The sequence below is a fragment of the Atractosteus spatula genome, chromosome 3 (genome assembly GCF_055471065.1).
Source record: "Atractosteus spatula isolate fAtrSpa1 chromosome 3, fAtrSpa1.hap1, whole genome shotgun sequence".
NCBI lineage: Eukaryota > Metazoa > Chordata > Actinopteri > Semionotiformes > Lepisosteidae > Atractosteus > Atractosteus spatula.
Genome location: NC_142708.1, coordinates 46,696,471 through 46,713,787, shown reverse-complemented (window position 1 = coordinate 46,713,787; position 17,317 = coordinate 46,696,471). Strand labels below are relative to the sequence as shown.

At 36.9% G+C, this 17,317-nt stretch overlaps 1 protein-coding gene across 1 annotated transcript in view; it reads left to right on the top strand.

Annotated features, from left to right (window-relative positions):
• Positions 1-17,317, top strand: part of wdr36 (WD repeat domain 36) — a 65,772-nt gene that overhangs the window by 35,700 nt on the left and 12,755 nt on the right. The window contains exons 13-22 of the mRNA XM_088911751.1: positions 876-990; positions 3,546-3,711; positions 4,245-4,353; positions 4,439-4,518; positions 6,805-6,912; positions 7,707-7,804; positions 8,182-8,324; positions 10,297-10,416; positions 11,254-11,335; positions 12,842-13,029. Coding sequence (XP_088767877.1) covers positions 876-990; positions 3,546-3,711; positions 4,245-4,353; positions 4,439-4,518; positions 6,805-6,912; positions 7,707-7,804; positions 8,182-8,324; positions 10,297-10,416; positions 11,254-11,335; positions 12,842-13,029 — 1,209 coding nt within the window. The remainder of the gene's footprint in view (positions 1-875; positions 991-3,545; positions 3,712-4,244; positions 4,354-4,438; positions 4,519-6,804; positions 6,913-7,706; positions 7,805-8,181; positions 8,325-10,296; positions 10,417-11,253; positions 11,336-12,841; positions 13,030-17,317) is intronic.

Genomic DNA, 17,317 nt, shown 5'->3' with positions numbered 1-17,317 from the left:
AGACTGCTGATGGGGTGGTGCGATGGCTCTGTAGTTAAGGATCTGCGCCTGTGGCTGGAAGGTTGCCGATTCGTATCCTGCGGCTGGCAGAGCAATCCTACTCCTTTGGGCCCCTGAGCAAGGCCTTTAACCCCAGCTGCTCCAGGGGTGCCGTATAAATGACTGACCCTGCGCTCTGACCCCAAGCTCTCCCTGTCTGTGTGTCCATGGAGAGCAAGTTGGGGTATGAGAAATGACAAATTCCTAATACAAGAAATTTAATATGGCCAATCAAGTGATTTAATCTTATCTATCTTACCTGAAGCTGCAGTATTTTATAAGGTTGACATACAAAACCCATTTGAACTAGAATGGAAGAATGCTGGACACAAGGGCTACTATATAATCCTATACAGTTATATAGAAAAGCGTGCTATGAAACTAACCAATTGTATTAAAAGTTATTTCTAGCAAATAGGGAAGAGGAAGTTGAGAGTGCTCTTGGAGTGCTGCCAATCTTATAAGCTCAGACAAGCATCATAGATAACAGAAAGATATTTAAGGACTGTTCTAATTTAATCACTTAAAGAAAAACATACTAAGCATCTCTGTGTGTTTTGCTTCCATGCTCATGAAATGTCATGTTTTTTCTAGCCACATTGTTTTTCTCATTTGTGACTTGAATTCAAACATATTCTTTGAAATTAGATGCTTTGGTTGTATTTGATGGATTACTCCTGAGAAGCACCAATTCCAAAAAATGTTACTGCTGAAGAAATTAAAAATAACAAAATTATGTAATGTATCAAAACATTGATTGCATGGAAAATTAAGTTTAAAAATGTATGCCATTTCAGTGTTTTCTGTACAATTCATATTTTTTTCTCTTAATGAAGGCTGTGGATATCACGTCATGTGGCAACTTTGCAGTAGTAGCCCTGTCATCAGGACATATAGACGTGTACAACATGCAGTCAGGCTACCATAGAGGTCAATATGGCAAAGATAAAGGTAAGGCCCTGTAAAGGTGTAATAAGTGTTAAAATAGTTTTTTTCAAATTATTGGTTTATGTGATGTGCAGTTGGGATGAAAAAAAAATCTATTTATAGAACATAATTTCAAGGCAGCCTGTCTTTGATTAATTCTAGATCTCGCCAAGATTTGAGCTTTTTTTCAGAATCTCGATTTAAGTCTGTCTGTAATGCCGTGGTTGAATACAGTCGTGTGAGTGGTGATTTGTCATTGTGAGGGACTGGAGAGTGAAAAGTGAAAAAGAGATAATGTATTACTGGCCAGTGGGGCTTAGTCAGCCCAGGCCAGTCAGTAATGGAGAAGAATGACGATCCCAGGAGAAGCTGGACCAGTTGTGTTCCTGGTGGACAGAAAAGCCGTTAAACTCAGCCTGGTGGAAAAGGGAGTCTTGGGTATGGAAGGAACTGAACGGGCTTAGTGGGGCAGCCCTCAGTAGTGTCAGGGGTGCAGGTCGCCAAACACGAAGGTTGACACAGTGAGCAGTGAAGTGTGGAAAGAAGTGCTTGCTAGAATCAGAAACGGCTGCATCAGGCGATGCGATGAGCAGGTTGGGAGCTAAGGCTGGAGCACCGGGCGATGCCGAGAGCCGAGGCTGCTGCACGGAATGGAGGCTAGAAGCCGGGGATGCTGCCAATCGGAATCCACCATTCAGAACAAAGGGAGTGTCATGTATGGGAGAAATGGAGTTGCAAGCTTCCTGGGAAAGGAGCTGGATGACTTAGAAGGGCAGACTTGAAGTCACTGAGACTGCTGCGCAGCGTGAAGGATGGCTGTGTGTGCCAGATGACATTGGAGCAGAGGCTGGTGTGCTGGGCAACGCTGAAGCTGAAAACTGCTGTGCAGAGCAGGGGCTGGCTCGTGCACCCAGTGACGCTGGAGCTGAGGCATAAAACTATCACATATCCCGTGGGTTAGAAAAAATAAAACTCAGGTATGGAGAAAACCTGAATAGAGAGCATCCTGCAAAAACAGAAAAAAGACAGGGAGGCTCGGTTACAGAGAAACCGAATAACGAGTGTCCTTAAAAAAGAAATTAATTACAGGAAGACTCGGGAATGGAGAAACCGAATAACAGGAGTCCTGAAAAAAGATAAAACTGCACAGAGTGAAGTACAGGCTTCAGGACAAAACTGCCGCACAGTCCATGGGTCAGCAAAAATGCAAAGAGAGTCGGATAGGGAGAAACGGAATAGCGAGCCTCCCCCAAAAAATGAGCATACCCAAAATAAACAGTACATCTCCTTTTTATAAAAGTAATTAAACTTTCATGTTTTAAGTAAGGATCAAAATAATATGCTAACTAGAGTAATAAGAAAAAATATTTTTTCTGATCTTAAGGCCAATAAATCACCAGGGACAGATGGCTATAAGGTATTAAAAAGGTATTAAAAAATCAGTTAGCCCCTATCATCCTGTTTACCTGTAATTGGATAAGGGAAGGAGGAGATCTTTGACCTTCTTGGAATGAAGCTATTATTTCTGTTATTCCAAAAAGGGAAAAGATAAAACTAGATGTGGTTCCTTTCACCCAATTTCCATTCTTAACATAGATTACAAAAGAAAATGATAAAACAATGTTCTGCAGAACAGTGATAAGAACATATGAAGATTTCAAGAAAGCTCCACCGGTTCACATGTTTGGAGAAAAGTCTGTTGGAAAAATTTGACTTTTTTTTTGATCGTTCGAAAATTCACAGGAAAAAAAAAGAAGTTCACAATGTCAGAGGTTATGTGGAGAACAAGTAGCAACTCATTCACGCATATTCTGGTGATGCCTGAAAATACAGCAATATTGGAAAATTCATACATTTTGCGCTTACTAATATAGTAAACCTAGACAAAACATTTGAATTCTCCGTTATGCATATGGGGAATTTTACTTTTGACTACATGGAACTAAAAGACAGATATGTACTAGGAATTCTTTTAGCTTTAGTAGGAAAAAGAAAATAGTTTACTAATGATTCCCCAACACCGAAACAGTGGATCAGTGTTGTGAAGGAGATTTATATCATGGAAAAGATCACACTTTCTCTTAAGTTATGAGCAGAAAGGTTTAGAAAGTACTGGCAAGCCCGGATTGGGTTTGTCTGATTTTGTTCTGTAAAAAAAACAGTGTTTAGTTTTAACCTCCCATCTGTGCTGGCATAATGTAAATAGTTCATTATATAAAAATATAATCAAAAAATGAAAGATGAAAGCTGTAAAGAAAGTTTAAAAAAAAGGATTAAAAAAGGATTTCAGTGTATGGTTGAGACTGCAACTTACGTGCAGGGTAATGACTGTCTAGCTCATCAAAAATAAATGTGGAGAGTGAGACAGAAGGGCAAGTGAAAGAGTGCCATCAAAGAAAAAATGATGAATGCCGTCAAAGCAGCACCTTGGCTTTATAGAGAAAAGCGGGAATTGAATGATAAGATCATTAACACGGATCACATGTTAGAACAGAACAGTTGAAGTTATTGTGAAAACCCTTAAAACTGATATGAGTGATATTGTTCATTAACTCTGTATTGTTGATTCTGTTCTGAAGCCCATGAAGGACCTGTTCGCGGAGTGGCTGTAGATGGACTCAACCAGCTGACTGTCAGTGTTGGGGCAGACAAGCTGATCAAGATCTGGAAATTTAAGTCTAAGGAACTGGTTCACACAGTTGCACTGAAGTCCTCACCTGCTGCTGTATTTTTACATAGGGACAGGTAAGAATAATATTTAGGTCCAGAAATATTTTGAAGTTTCTGTTCCTGTGAAGCATCAATATAGGCTGGATTACTAAGCAAAAAATACAGTACAGTATACAGTACAGGGCATTTAGTGTACTAATTTTTTGTTCAGTTTCTGTGGTAATATTCATAGGTTCCTGCAGTAGAAATTAAGAAACAAAATGAAAAGTAATTTCATTTGTTTCCAACATATGTCTTATCAGCATATTGCACACTTCTGTACAAATGTTAATGTAGGATGAAATGCCAGAATAACACGACTCAGTGAATATATGAAATGCCTTTTACTTTTTTGCTATTAAATTGTACCTGGCTGGGTTTTAGAATTTTACATGTGGAAAAAGTACAGATGAAAGCATTGAGGGACCCCTGTTAAATGACTGAAAATAAGGCTGAAATCTACAACATTTTGATTTCTGAAGCTTCATTGATCTGGGAGCTGTTCTAGATAGTTTGTCAGCTGCAATTTTTGAGTTGTCAGTCCCTCCTTTTCTCTTGACTGTCTGTAGTGGAATGCTTGCTATTGCTTTGGATGATTTCGCCATTAACATTTTGGACATGGAGACGAGGAGAATTGTACGAATATTTTCAGGACACAATGGGCAAATAAATGACATGGTAAGTGACTGTATCATTTTCTTAGCTATTGCTGTAGTATTCCTGAATATTCGCTGACATGCATTTGAATTCTTTATATTTTAAGGCCTTTAGTCCTGATGGTCGATGGCTGATAACTTCCTCCATGGACTGCACTATTAGAACCTGGGATCTTCCATCTGGATGGTAAAAGTTACATAAATACATTTTAATACATGTGTCATGTGGGGAATTAAATTGAAAGTACATAAACACAAAGAATCTTTCATGAAACTTCTGACGCTCAGATAAAGATAATCATTAAGTTTAAAATTCAAAACAGTAGACTTGGAATAATACGTTTGAATGAAAGGTAAGAAGGATGTTGCTCATTCTGGACTGTTGTGCCTGGAATTTGTGTGTTGTCATTAACCACCATAGGTGCAACTATCATTAACCCTCCTTCAATCCTTTTACGCCTGCTAGGCATCTCTATTCTCTAACCTGCCTCCCTATGAAAATAATATGTGTCCATTATTAATTAGCCCAATTAGCAATTTGCCTAATATTGCCTGATATCGGGCATCTATGTCAGGGTTTGCACAATTGTGTACAGGCCAGACAGGCCTCCTGACCAAAAATTGGCACTGCCAGGTCAAACAAAAACTTGATGTCTGACAAAATGTACACAATAATCCATATTGAAATACTGTTTCGTAGCGATACATTGCAAGATCATTTGCCAGCCAGCCGCCACGGGGATATGCAATTGCATAGCTCTCAAGTCTCACACAACAGGACCAAATCTCATGGTCTCGTGCCCAGGTCTGAAAATCTCACGCATTTACATCAAGTCTAGATTTATTTGAAAAAAAAAAATGAAGTAATGAACATACAATTTTGAATTTCTTAAAGACACTTGCGATTCTGGTAATTAAATGTCACGCATTATAATAATAATAATAATAATAAAAATTAATAATAATTGCTTACACTTATATAGCGCCTTTCTGGACACTCCACTCAAAGCGCTTTACAGGTAATGGGGACTCCCCTCTACCACCACCAATGTGCAGCATCCACCTAGATGATGCGACGGCAGCCATAGTGCGCCAGAACTCTCACCACACATCAGCTATTAGTGGGGAGGAGAGCAAAGTAATCAATCCAATTTATAGATGGGGATTATTAGGAGGCCATGATTGGTAAGGGCCAATGGGAAATTTGGCCAGGACGCCTGGGTTACACCCCTACTCTTTCGAGAAACGCCCTGGGATTTTTAATGACCACAGAGAGTCAGGCATTACCGGGGCATTAGGACCCACGTGGACCGCAGGGTGAGTGCCCCCTGCTGACCCCACTAACACCTCTTCCATTAGAGTTTTAGCCCCTTATGAACTAGGTTAGAAATTGGCAAAGAATAAAAAAAAGGCATTTTTTGCAGCTGAATCATTGTGTCATAGACAAATAGATAAAAGAAGGCTTATTTCCTCTGTGTACGCAAAATAATAAACAGTGCCCAAGTAGCAAAAAGTACACAATGATGGAATGATGCATTGATGCAAACAGAAAATAGCAAATAGCTAAATAACACATTTCAAGTTCAAAGCTCTTCCTGGATAGCCTACATCTTTGATGAATCCTATAAAATCAAACTAGCTGTTATAGTCAAGTAATGTTCAAGTAGATAGCTGCCTCAGCATAGGTAGCCTGCAAAGGAACAAGTAAAGGTTTATTCCATATTGAAAAGAGACAACCTGAAGAAGGCTCCACGCTGAAACCTTGTTTCTTTGCTTTTTTCAGCATGGAATAAACCTTTACCTGTTTCATGGTCAAGTAATGTCTCGTTTAGGGTAATAAAGTTTAGTTACAATAATAAAATTTAAGTTCACAAGCTACCATAGTAATCTAACGGTTAAATAGCTATTTGGGGTGGGGGGTATGAGGTTAACACCTGGACTAAGCTTTATCCTGTGGGATACCCTGTATGTGTTCAAAGGACAGTGAAGCATTAAATTAATTAAGTGATCCAGACAAATGATCAGTCACTAAGACTGCAATATAAGACTGCAACATGCATGTTATTGTTAACTAGCCTGTCAGGTAAAATATTTTTAAAACAGTGCCAACCATGTGTTCACAACTTCCAAAATATGGGTATGCCAGGCATAAGAGTTGCATAATCTTCCGCCTCCACATCGAAAAAGGCAAATATATCAGTGATTTGTGGCACATGTATTTAGTCTTAGGCAAGAGTGTGATAAGAAGACTTTACTACAAGTCAAGAAGATGTTTGTGGATGATAAGTGGAGGCCTGGTCATACTTTTTAAGGTTTCGTTTGACAAAAACTTGATAAATGAAAGTATAAAGAAATTTAGAAGTGAATAACCAATGACTGGATGCACTTCTTTGGAATTTCCCTACTTGTAGTACTTTTATGTGCATTTCTCTAGTACTGCTTAAATTCAGATTATGTTTTCAATGTTTTTCAGCCTCATCGACTGTTTCCTGCTTGACGCAGCAGCTGTCAGTATTACCATGTCACCTACAGGGGATTTTTTGGCTTCTGCACATGTAGATGATCTGGGGATATATCTGTGGTAAAAGTCCAGACATTACATATCAGTGTTGTAGGTAGATTCCCACATGTTGCAAATGTAGGATCCACAATCTGACAGTCATTGAGTTAGGTGTTGACCACTGCAATATTCACAGAATATAGAAATCTTTTGGCACACAATTATTCACCTTTTGTGAATCTTTGACTCATCAAGATGAGAAGCATGCTCTGAGATGACCATGTTTTGCAATGTAGCCATTTTTTGAGACATGCTCTTCTGCATTTCATGTATGGAATGTAAGGGCAATTCCTTAGCAAAGTCATTTGAATAATTTTAAGAACTATTCACTTAGGTGTTTTAACAATGTGTTTTTCTTATTTTAAGTTACAGTACAATGAGGTACAAGATTTACAAGAGTCATTCTTTGCTGCGTAATTTTAATTTCAAATTTCTGGTGACAGTGGTTTAAATTAAAGTTTAAAAGTATTAATCTGCTGTGTTTGATACAAAATTTCAGTATCTAATAATAAAATTGGCATGAAAGATTTTATTTTAAAATGTTTTTGATATGTAATTATCTTTTTATTTGTTAACTCTAGTAATTAATATCCCCTGAAGATAGAGACATTGTTCCACTGGTTGCCCACAGTGTGGCAGTAATAGATCAGATTCGATGTATATTACTAAGTTTCTGAAGAAAGGAAAAGCCTCAGTGTTGTGGCTCAGAAACCCCTTCAAACAAAAGTTCCTTTCAATATTTCCGTTAATGATACTCTTTATGGCACATTTTGATACTTATTAAAAACACTACTTACAATTTTTCTTTAATCAAGGTCAAACAACACACTCTGTAGACCGGTGTCCCTGCGTCCCCTTCCTTCTGATTATGAACCCACGGTGGTAATGCTGCCTGGAACCTGTCCTGTGCAAGGTACTGAATTAATAGTCTGTCCCTGATTGCTCATTAACAGTTTACTTATTTTATGATTTATATAGTAGTTATTATTACGACATACAAATATTTATACAGAACCAAATATTATGATCAGTCAGTTGTGGTGGCTGTTGAATAGTTTATACCCAATATAATATTTTTTCTGCTCCTTTTTTTCTGTTATATTCTTATATCACTAGAGGTTTGTATAAGATGATTTTTCTGTAATTTTGGACCTTTATAGGTTTTCAGCAGTACTCATATCTATAGCTGTTACAAATGGAGCAGATACATTGGAAGAGTTGAAGAGTTTTATTTTTATGTTATTGGTCTGAAGGAGTTTTTATTGAATTGCCAACCATGTTTCTATGTAGAGATGGACTATGAAGTTGAGGAGGTCACGAGTGACGAGATGATAGAGTATGAGTCTCCAGAACAGCTTGCAGACCAGCTGGTGACACTTTCTCTGCTGCCTGATTCAAGGTGGAAAAACCTGCTTAAACTGGATATTATTAAGGTTTGTATAAGTGAAACACCTGATTGCAGTATGTTTTGTGTCACTTTTATCTATCATCTCCTTAGAATTGATTACTTCATCTTTTTACTTTTTTTTTGCTGTTTTGTGTCCATTGGGACTGTCATTTTATCTGTTCTCTGTTGCTTCAAGTCTTGGCCAAAGGAGGCCTAAAAAGTTATTGAAAATAATTCTAAAAATGTCAACGGAGAAACAGAAGTATATTAACATGTCTTCCTGCAAATGTTTCTTCAAATTAGGTCTTAAACAATTTGAGTAACTTTACTAACTGGAAGTAAACTTTTGCTATTTTACTTGGTTTTGGAATGGCAACATACAGTCTTTGCAGCATCAGACAATCACTGCAGCACACCACAGGATATGAAGTCAATAAGAAATTAAATAACAGGAAATATAAACCACCATTATTTAAACCACCAATTCAAGTGGAACCAGATGTGCTTTCACTTGTTTTTTTGTTATTTTTGGTTGTTTTCAAGTAAAGGTTTAGTTTAAAAGTTTATTTTGATCATTATTTTTTTTTCATAAAAATAATTGTTTCAGTCTCTCAGGACCATAGCTGTGTAGTTTTTACTGCAGGATTTGCTACATGGATTTTTATTATCACTTATGCCCAAAAACCAAAACACACTCTTAGATAGGTGGTTACAGTCTACAGATAGTAGAAAGAAAAATGTCAACATCTGGTTAAATGAAGGACACCAAGTATATTGAAAGCAAGGACTTACCCACAGGGAAGCAAATAAAAGCCCAACATACTTAAAATGTACAGTACTAAAATGCTGGACAGGCCTGGTTTCCTATAAGTATGGCTACATGTATAGACGGATGATTGTTGTTGTGCGGTAGGAGCTTCAGAGACCAAGGCAGCTCAACTTGCAGATGTTTTATGAGCAATGGTGTCTGAGGTGATGTCAGCATGGAACTCCCAAGGAAAGACATCAGCAAAGGGCAACAGTGGGCAGAAGTGCGAACTCCAGGATTGTGACACCTGAGCATTAATTCAAAGTACAAGGCGAAACAGACAAGCAACTGCAGATCAATCGACTGAAAAATTGAACCTGTGGAGCGAGCAGCCAGTTTGATCAAACACAGTTCACAGGAAAACTCCATAGAGTGGGATACCGTAGTCAGGTTGCAGTGCACAGATATCTCATCACTCCTGGCATTGCACATTTGTGAGTCCAGTGGTGCAAAGAGCACAGGCAGTGTATAGCTGAGCAATGATATGGTCATTGCAATGAAATGAATCCTCCTTTACTGTATTCCCAGCAAACATATGAGTGCAGGTGTGCCTCCAACCTAAAGAACTTGACAGCCCTCAAGTGATCTGGTAGTTCCATAATGTTGTGGGACACATATTCCTGGCGTGGTGGCTTAGAAGGCAAGATCAATACTAATTACTGCTTGTACTGAGTGATCATCTTCACTCTAAGTTGTAGCATTTCTTTCCTGCGAGTAGGGGTGTCTTTCTGAAAGTAAACTCATTCATAGATCAAGTGTCACTGCCAGTGGTTTGAAGACAGTGATGCCATGTGTCTTAAACTTTTATGTCGCCAGTTCTGGGCCCAGTTGAGCATTCATAGGATATTATGGAACAATGCCTCTGATAGCATTATTCAGCCAGGCGTGAATTGCTTGACTTTCTTGTGGAAGAATAGTGCTGCATTTCAGCTGCAGAATTCCAGATGCTGGTAGACTATTCCACGGATCATACACTGTACATGGTGGTCACCCCAATAAGTGGTATTTTCATTTTGTGTCCACTACCTGTATATTCTAGAACTTATTTTCTTTAAACACTGGGAAAAATGGTAAATATATGCAACTTGCCTAAAGTCACTCTCTAAAAGTGCACTTGTTGATTTGAGAGAGTAATTAATTGGATTTTGTTAATGAATGTATTCAATTTGAATTTTGCTCTGTGTAAAAACTGTGTTGTTTGATCCAACAGAAAAGAAACAAGCCCAAGGAGCCTCCAAAAGTGCCCAAGTCTGCTCCGTTCTTCCTCCCCACAGTCCCTGGCCTGCTTCCTCAGTTTGGAGCTGCTGACAGTTCCAGCACAGAAGGCCAGGTGGGAAATTACATATAGCACTTTTCATTACATGTCTCCTCTTAATACTGTTGTAACATCCACACGCACAATTGGTTGGATTATCAGTTTGATAGCAGAAAAATGTACAGTACTACTAATATGTTTTTTTATCATTGCAAGGATAAAATTGAAAAGTGCCTTCTTGAAGCACAGGTTTAGTTCTATAGTGCATATGTTGCTCGTTTGAGACAGGGCTGTGTCGATGAGCCACTGTGACTAGAATTCTCCAATTATAGATAATTCTACAATTATCATAGCAGGGCAGGCTTAAATTGGCTAGAGTTTCCTTAGCTTGATGCACAACAGTAGTTACCAGGACCTGGCAGGTGCCGGTGAGCTTGCAGTGATGTGAGTGAGAGACGTTCCCTCCAATCAGTACTCCTCTTCCTGTGTAGCACTGTTTATCAAATGCCAGCCGTAAAGCCGAGTTGTTTAACAACTGGCACTACCCAATTAGGTCTGTTAGAAAATTGATACTACTTGGAAAATTAAGATTACATGTCTTTGTGTTTAAAAAAAAATCTAATTTTATGCTGCTTTTCTATTTTTTTCTTTGTACACAGTCCAAGGAAATGGCTGAACTTTTAAGTACTAATGAAATAGTGATTCATGAGATTAGGACTTTATGAGCACATTTCTGTTGAATAAATCACTCAGATCTGAAGCTAATGAAATAATGTTTTAGTAATTAATGTCTGTGTATTTTTGCTAAAGCTTGTTAATAGTTTTATAATGACTTCAAAGTAAACTGAACTGAATTCTTGAGTGTTACATCAAAGTAAGGGCTTTGATTAATTCAATATATTCTTCTTGCAGTCAAAGATTGTGAATTTTGGAGTGCTGGCACAAAAATCAGATTTTTATCACCAACTTGAAGATGCTTTGGTCAGCAACGACTGTGAGTTTATGTTAAAATATTTCAATTTTTTATAGTTGATCAAAGGATGAAGATTCTCCTATTCACATAATTTTTCAGATACATTTGTTTGTTAAAGATAACAGTTTAATTGTTAAGCTTGTGTGAAAATACATTCAAAGATTGATAAATTTTAAATTCATAAATTCGTTTATGTTCTTTAGGTACATGTATAATGTAAGATAAGTTTTGTCTTTTAAGATTATTGCTTGTAAAGGTGCTGTATAAATTATTTCTTTATACATTGTGTAATAATAGAGCTAGAAATTGTTTTTACAGTGGATACCTCTTAGTTTAACGGGCTCTGTATTTAATGGACCTTAGTCCTCAGTGTTAATGCAGACAAGAGGAAAAATGTATTATATAATTTTAGAATTATTTTTTCAAGCCCTTGTTTTTTGGAAAAAACGTTTATGACGTTTATTTCTGATTGTTTCAAACAACATTGATTGTTGTAGTAGATAAAAGTATTTGGTCAGTTCTTGATAGGAGAAAAGAAAAAAAACATTAAAAAAATTTCTTGATTTTGTGATTTTGCAACTTTTGATGATATCAGTACGCCCAATTAGGGCTGGGCGATATGGCCAAAAACATTATCACGATAAAAATTTTCATATCAGTCGATATCGATAATTATCACAGTAAATGTCAAATCATTATTTCTTTCAAGTTTAAAAGGCAGATTTTTTCTCCTGAGTGAAAGTTGAAGAAACCAGACAGTTAATTGGTAAATTAAACAACTCTTTATTTTAAGAACACAACGTATCATGCGCAAAGCATAAACAAATATATCGAACATTTATCAAACTTTTGTTAAAATTATATCGAGGAAAATTATATCGCGCTAATTATCGTTACCGAATTATCGCCCAGCGCTATGCCCAATTTTGCTTTACATTATTTAAAATGCATTTTATTGATGTCCTCATAAGCACAAGCAACGCTTATTATCTAGATCTCCTCTTACAGCTGACTCTTGTATCTCGACACACAGAAACACAAAGTTGCCGTGGTATATACGTCAAGTGAAAACAAATTCCAGCAGGATCATGTGTCTTATATACGCAGTATATGACCAATCCCAAATACCAACACTGATCCATCTATGCATTTTCTAAACACTTTTACCAATTCAGAGTCGCAGGGGAGCCTATCCCAGCAAGTAAGTCGGAGTACACCCTGGAAGGGATGCCTGTCTTTCGTAGACCACACACGGACACTTGCACACTCACACAGGGGCCAATTAACCTACCAGTATGTTTTAGGACTGTAGGAGGAAAGACATGTATAATATTAATATTTCTTTATGTTGTAACTTTTAATTTTATTTATATCTTGTGAATCAGTTTTGAACAATGCAGATTATAATAAGAATCAATGCTGAATATAAATTGGCTAACATCTTAGAAACCATGGTACATTTAGTCCTTTGTGTGCACATTGCAATTAAGACAGCTAATACTTTACTTTTAAATGTTTTTTGTACAGATACTGGTGCAGTGAGTCTTCTCAAGGGAATGGGCCCCTCCAGTATTGAGACAGAATTGCGTGGTTTGGCCCCTGATGTCGGGGGGTCCTTGGACGTGATGCAGAGCTTCCTAAAGATGATCATAAGCATTCTGGACAGCAAAAGGGACTTTGATCTGGCACAGGCCTACCTTGCTTTGTTCTTGAAGGTAATCTTTTCTTAATTAAATATTGGTATGAGGTAATTAAGGTTTAAGCAAAGGGATAACCTTGATCCATCCATGATAATACTGGTATTGGTATTATTTTGTGATGCATATCCCGTTACTACAGTATAAGTGACAACTGATTCTGTAAAACCTGACTGATGTCTTATTTTGTTTCATATTAGTTCCTGCATATTTAAGTTAAACACACTCAGGATAAACATTTTTAACCTTTCTGCTTACCTGATGCACTTCTCTGATACACTGCTTTTTATTTGAGACATTTATGATGTACAGAAGTTACTTTGTATGAAAGGCTAACCACGCACCGTATTAAGATTGTGCAGTCCTTTTTGGGCTTTACATTTTAAATGAAGAATGAATAGTTCTATTTTCTTTATATTATTTATATAGAATATTATTTTATATATTGCCATCTCGCAATTTGGAGTATTCACTAGGTCATTAACTTAGCTCACAGTGTCTGTTGCATAAGCCAGAAGATCATGGGAGAGCTTACAATCGGGAGGAGGCCATTCAGTCCATTGAGATCATTTTGTTCCTACTTATTGATCCAAGTATATAGCCTAACCACTACTTGAAACTTCAGTAATGTTGAAGAAATAACATTGCCAAATTCTTTGTTGCAGACACCCATAATTCTGGTAAAACATGCCTCCTATTCGCAGTTTTAAGTATACTTCTTTATAGTTTCCACTATTGTCTTCTTTTTTTGGAGGTGGCTTGCAAGTCTCTGGGCTTGCTTTTGCTTAAGAAGATGTAGTCGCATGGCTGGCTTAGCTGCAAACAACCCAACCAAACCAGCATCACTCGTCCAGTTGTGTTTAAGGACCTGTTGCCATTATTTAATGAGCAAATTTTGAACTGGTTATGACTGGGCTTTAGGACTAGGCCTTCTATGCAGTGGGGCACAGTTACGTCTTGAGCCAGGCTTGATTCTTATTTCTGATTTTAATATTTAGTGGCAAGTTAAGATATTCAGTTGACAAGAGAGGGGGCTGTTAGCTATTTTTTCATTAGGACATCATTATATAAACCTCAGCGAGGTTGTTTTTTACATACATATGTGTGGAAAGCTAGGATGATGCAGAACACTCACACACTATATGGCTTGTAAGAACATAGTTATGGCTCAGTGTTGTATACAAATTAATGCTGCAATACTGCCTATTTAGATTTTTCCATTACCTGAGCTAGATGCTCTTGATATTTCAATTTCTGCCTTATTTAAATGGAATTTTATCAAATATAGCAGAGCTGTCAAATATTTCTTTTTGTAATTAGTTAAAGTAGGATTGTATTAATTATTCATCAATGTAGGTAGATTTTAAAATAAGAGTATTTTACTTTAAGGTATAAAATGAGAGCTTGTGATTCAATTCCTTTTCATTTTGGTGTTATTTACACTTAAGATTAGTTTTAGTTTAAGTCTAAATTCAAAAAGCTTTACCTGTTTTCTTTTCTGCCATGACCTACCTGACAAAATTCTACATAGACTTAATTTTTTTTAAAACAAAATACCTACTATAATAAAGTAACCCCCTCCCTCCACAAAAAACATGAAATAGAAGATGTTTTCCTGGCATTGTTACTGTCTAAAATAAATATTTATTTCTCGAAAGACAACGAGCATTCTATGTATTGCAAAGCAATTTAGGAAACTTCCTAGTAAAAATGTTCTTTAAACTTCCTAGTAAACATAATGGTTCTCTCATATAAACACTAGCTGAAGATCATTGATTCTCAGATGAAACTTACTTTACTGGCTTTAATGAAATGCAGTTTTGTTGGTTTGTCAAGACTGACATTTAGCCCTTTTTTCTTAACAGAGCATACTGTAAGTGTTTGTGGAAAGTGGTTCTGGTGGTAAAGTGTTTGTTTAACTCAACAAAAGATATTCACAAATTTTAATGTAAGATGGAAACATAACACAATAGTGTGGCATGATGGTGCATGCTTTTACGTCATTACTTGCAGCAATGGTTCCATACGCTAAACATAAAACAATAACAAACAAAAAACTACACTTTGTAAAACAATTCTAGAGCAAACCACAGTGGCTACAGTGCATTTTGGCTGTCAGTCTTTTTACAGGAAATAATGAGTCATTTGCACAGTGTACAAGTAACGATGCTTTTCCTCTAAAGTTAGGATTCTGAAGTATAGCTACCAATTGTGTAAATTGGAAGAAAATAAACAACATCATTACAACTCAATTACGATAATTGAGCACAGGATCCAGTTTCCTGAAGTGTGTTGTAAATAACAGTGCTCTAATGAGCACTTGAAATCTGCTCGGTTCAAGAGCTTAAGTAATTAGTAAGAAGGTATAATTGGGTAAGTAAAGTATGCACTAAGAGGTCAGGTTCAACAGAACCCAGCAGATGCAATGTTTGATGTTTTAAGTTTGAAAATCACTGCAGCATCTTCTTTTCTTACTTTTGCATTTTGGGTATTTGCAAAAATACCCAAAATATTACCAGTAAGTGGTCTGATCTGTTTATAAAGCACAGAAACATGCAAATTGTGCTTAAACATCCATCATTGAATATATAGGATAAAGTCACTAGCTTTTTGGTGGCTACATTTGACAGTCTTATTTTTCTCATGTCTGAGTGTTTTATTTCATTTTAATAAAATTATAATGATAATAAAATTTTAATAAAATTAAAATTATAATTAAATTATCATCAAAACTTCAGAGCTCTTTAGGTTATTAAGATGTTTCCTTCATATTATGCATACTTGATGTTTGTACAGTGCAGTATGTTTTTCCAGATGAATCTGGAGACCCATTGTTTCAACAGTCATAAGTGAATTCGGACTGAATTCTGTTCTAACTCAACATTTCTGTTTTGCTGGAGTTTAGCTTACAGTCTGTTCCTTTGCAATACACCATTTGGGTTCCTTTCTTTTGTTAAATTGTCTCCATAATGATAATGATTGTGTATTCCCACTTGATGTCATTGGGAAGATTTGTAGGACATGAACTGAATTTGTACATTTACAGACAGATTTTCTGTATCTGTAACTCGGAACATATTAAAGAGAATGTGTCCCAAAATTTGTGATCATCATTTAAACAGGTTGTGCTTAAAGTATAGAGCAAATTCATCCCAAGAGTAAGTTACATTTTTTTCATGATTCAGCAAATCAATTTAAAAAATAGTGGAAAAAAACACTTTACAAAATGAATAAAAACAACAGAGTCCTGTAAAGGAAAATAATAATGAACTTTATTTTATATAGCACCTTTAAAGGTGACTTCTCAAAGTGCTTTACAGAATGAGAACAACAATAAATAAAAAGAATATACAGATTCTATACAGATACAGATAAAACACAATTACAATATCCAGAGACCATGGATGGTGGTACTAGGAAAAGCGGAGGGGTGAAGAATGGAACCAGTTAAGTAGAGGTTTTGGGTCTGGAGTTTAAGGAGTTAAGAGAAGGTGACTCTCTGATATCCTTGGACAGAGAGTTCCAGAGCTTGGGGGCATAACAGGAGAAGGCCCTGTCACCCATACAATGTAGACGGGCTTGGGGGACAGTTAGGAGACCAGAATTAGAAGAGCGAAGGTTGCAAGGTGGGGAGTAAGGCGATAATAGTTCAGACAGGTACTAAGGTGCCAAGCCATGCAGAGCCTTATAGGTGAGAATGAGGATATTAAAGCCCACATGGAATTTTACAAGAAGCCAGTGCAAGGACTCCAGGATAGGAGTAATGTGATCACTTGCACTAGACCTGGTCAGGATGCTGGCTGCTGAATTTTGGACATACTGCAGTTTGTTCAATGTAGATTTAGATACCCCAGCAAGTAGAGCATTACAGTAGTTAATTCGAGAGAACACAAATGTGTTGATCAGCTTTTAAGCCACTGTTAGTGATGGCATAGGGCGTAGTGAAAAAAAGATGTTTTGACAATATGCTGCACATGTGGGTCGAATGTTAAGCCAGAATCGAAGATCACCCCAAGGTTTTTCAATTTAGACTGAAGCTCAAGTACAGAACCATCTACGGAAAGGGTTATAGGATTGGCTGTACAAAGTTGATGGGGGGTGCCAATAAGCATGACTTCAGTCTTGTCACAGTTAAGATGAAGGAAATTTTGAGTCATCCAAGTTTTTATGTTAAAGATGTAATTAGATAGAATAGAGAAAGCCACATCAGTGTCAGGTTTTTTTATGGATGTGTATTTGAGTATCATCAGCATAGAAATGATAGCTGAGGCCATGTGATCTCGTGAAGCGTTCCATATTTTTGGGG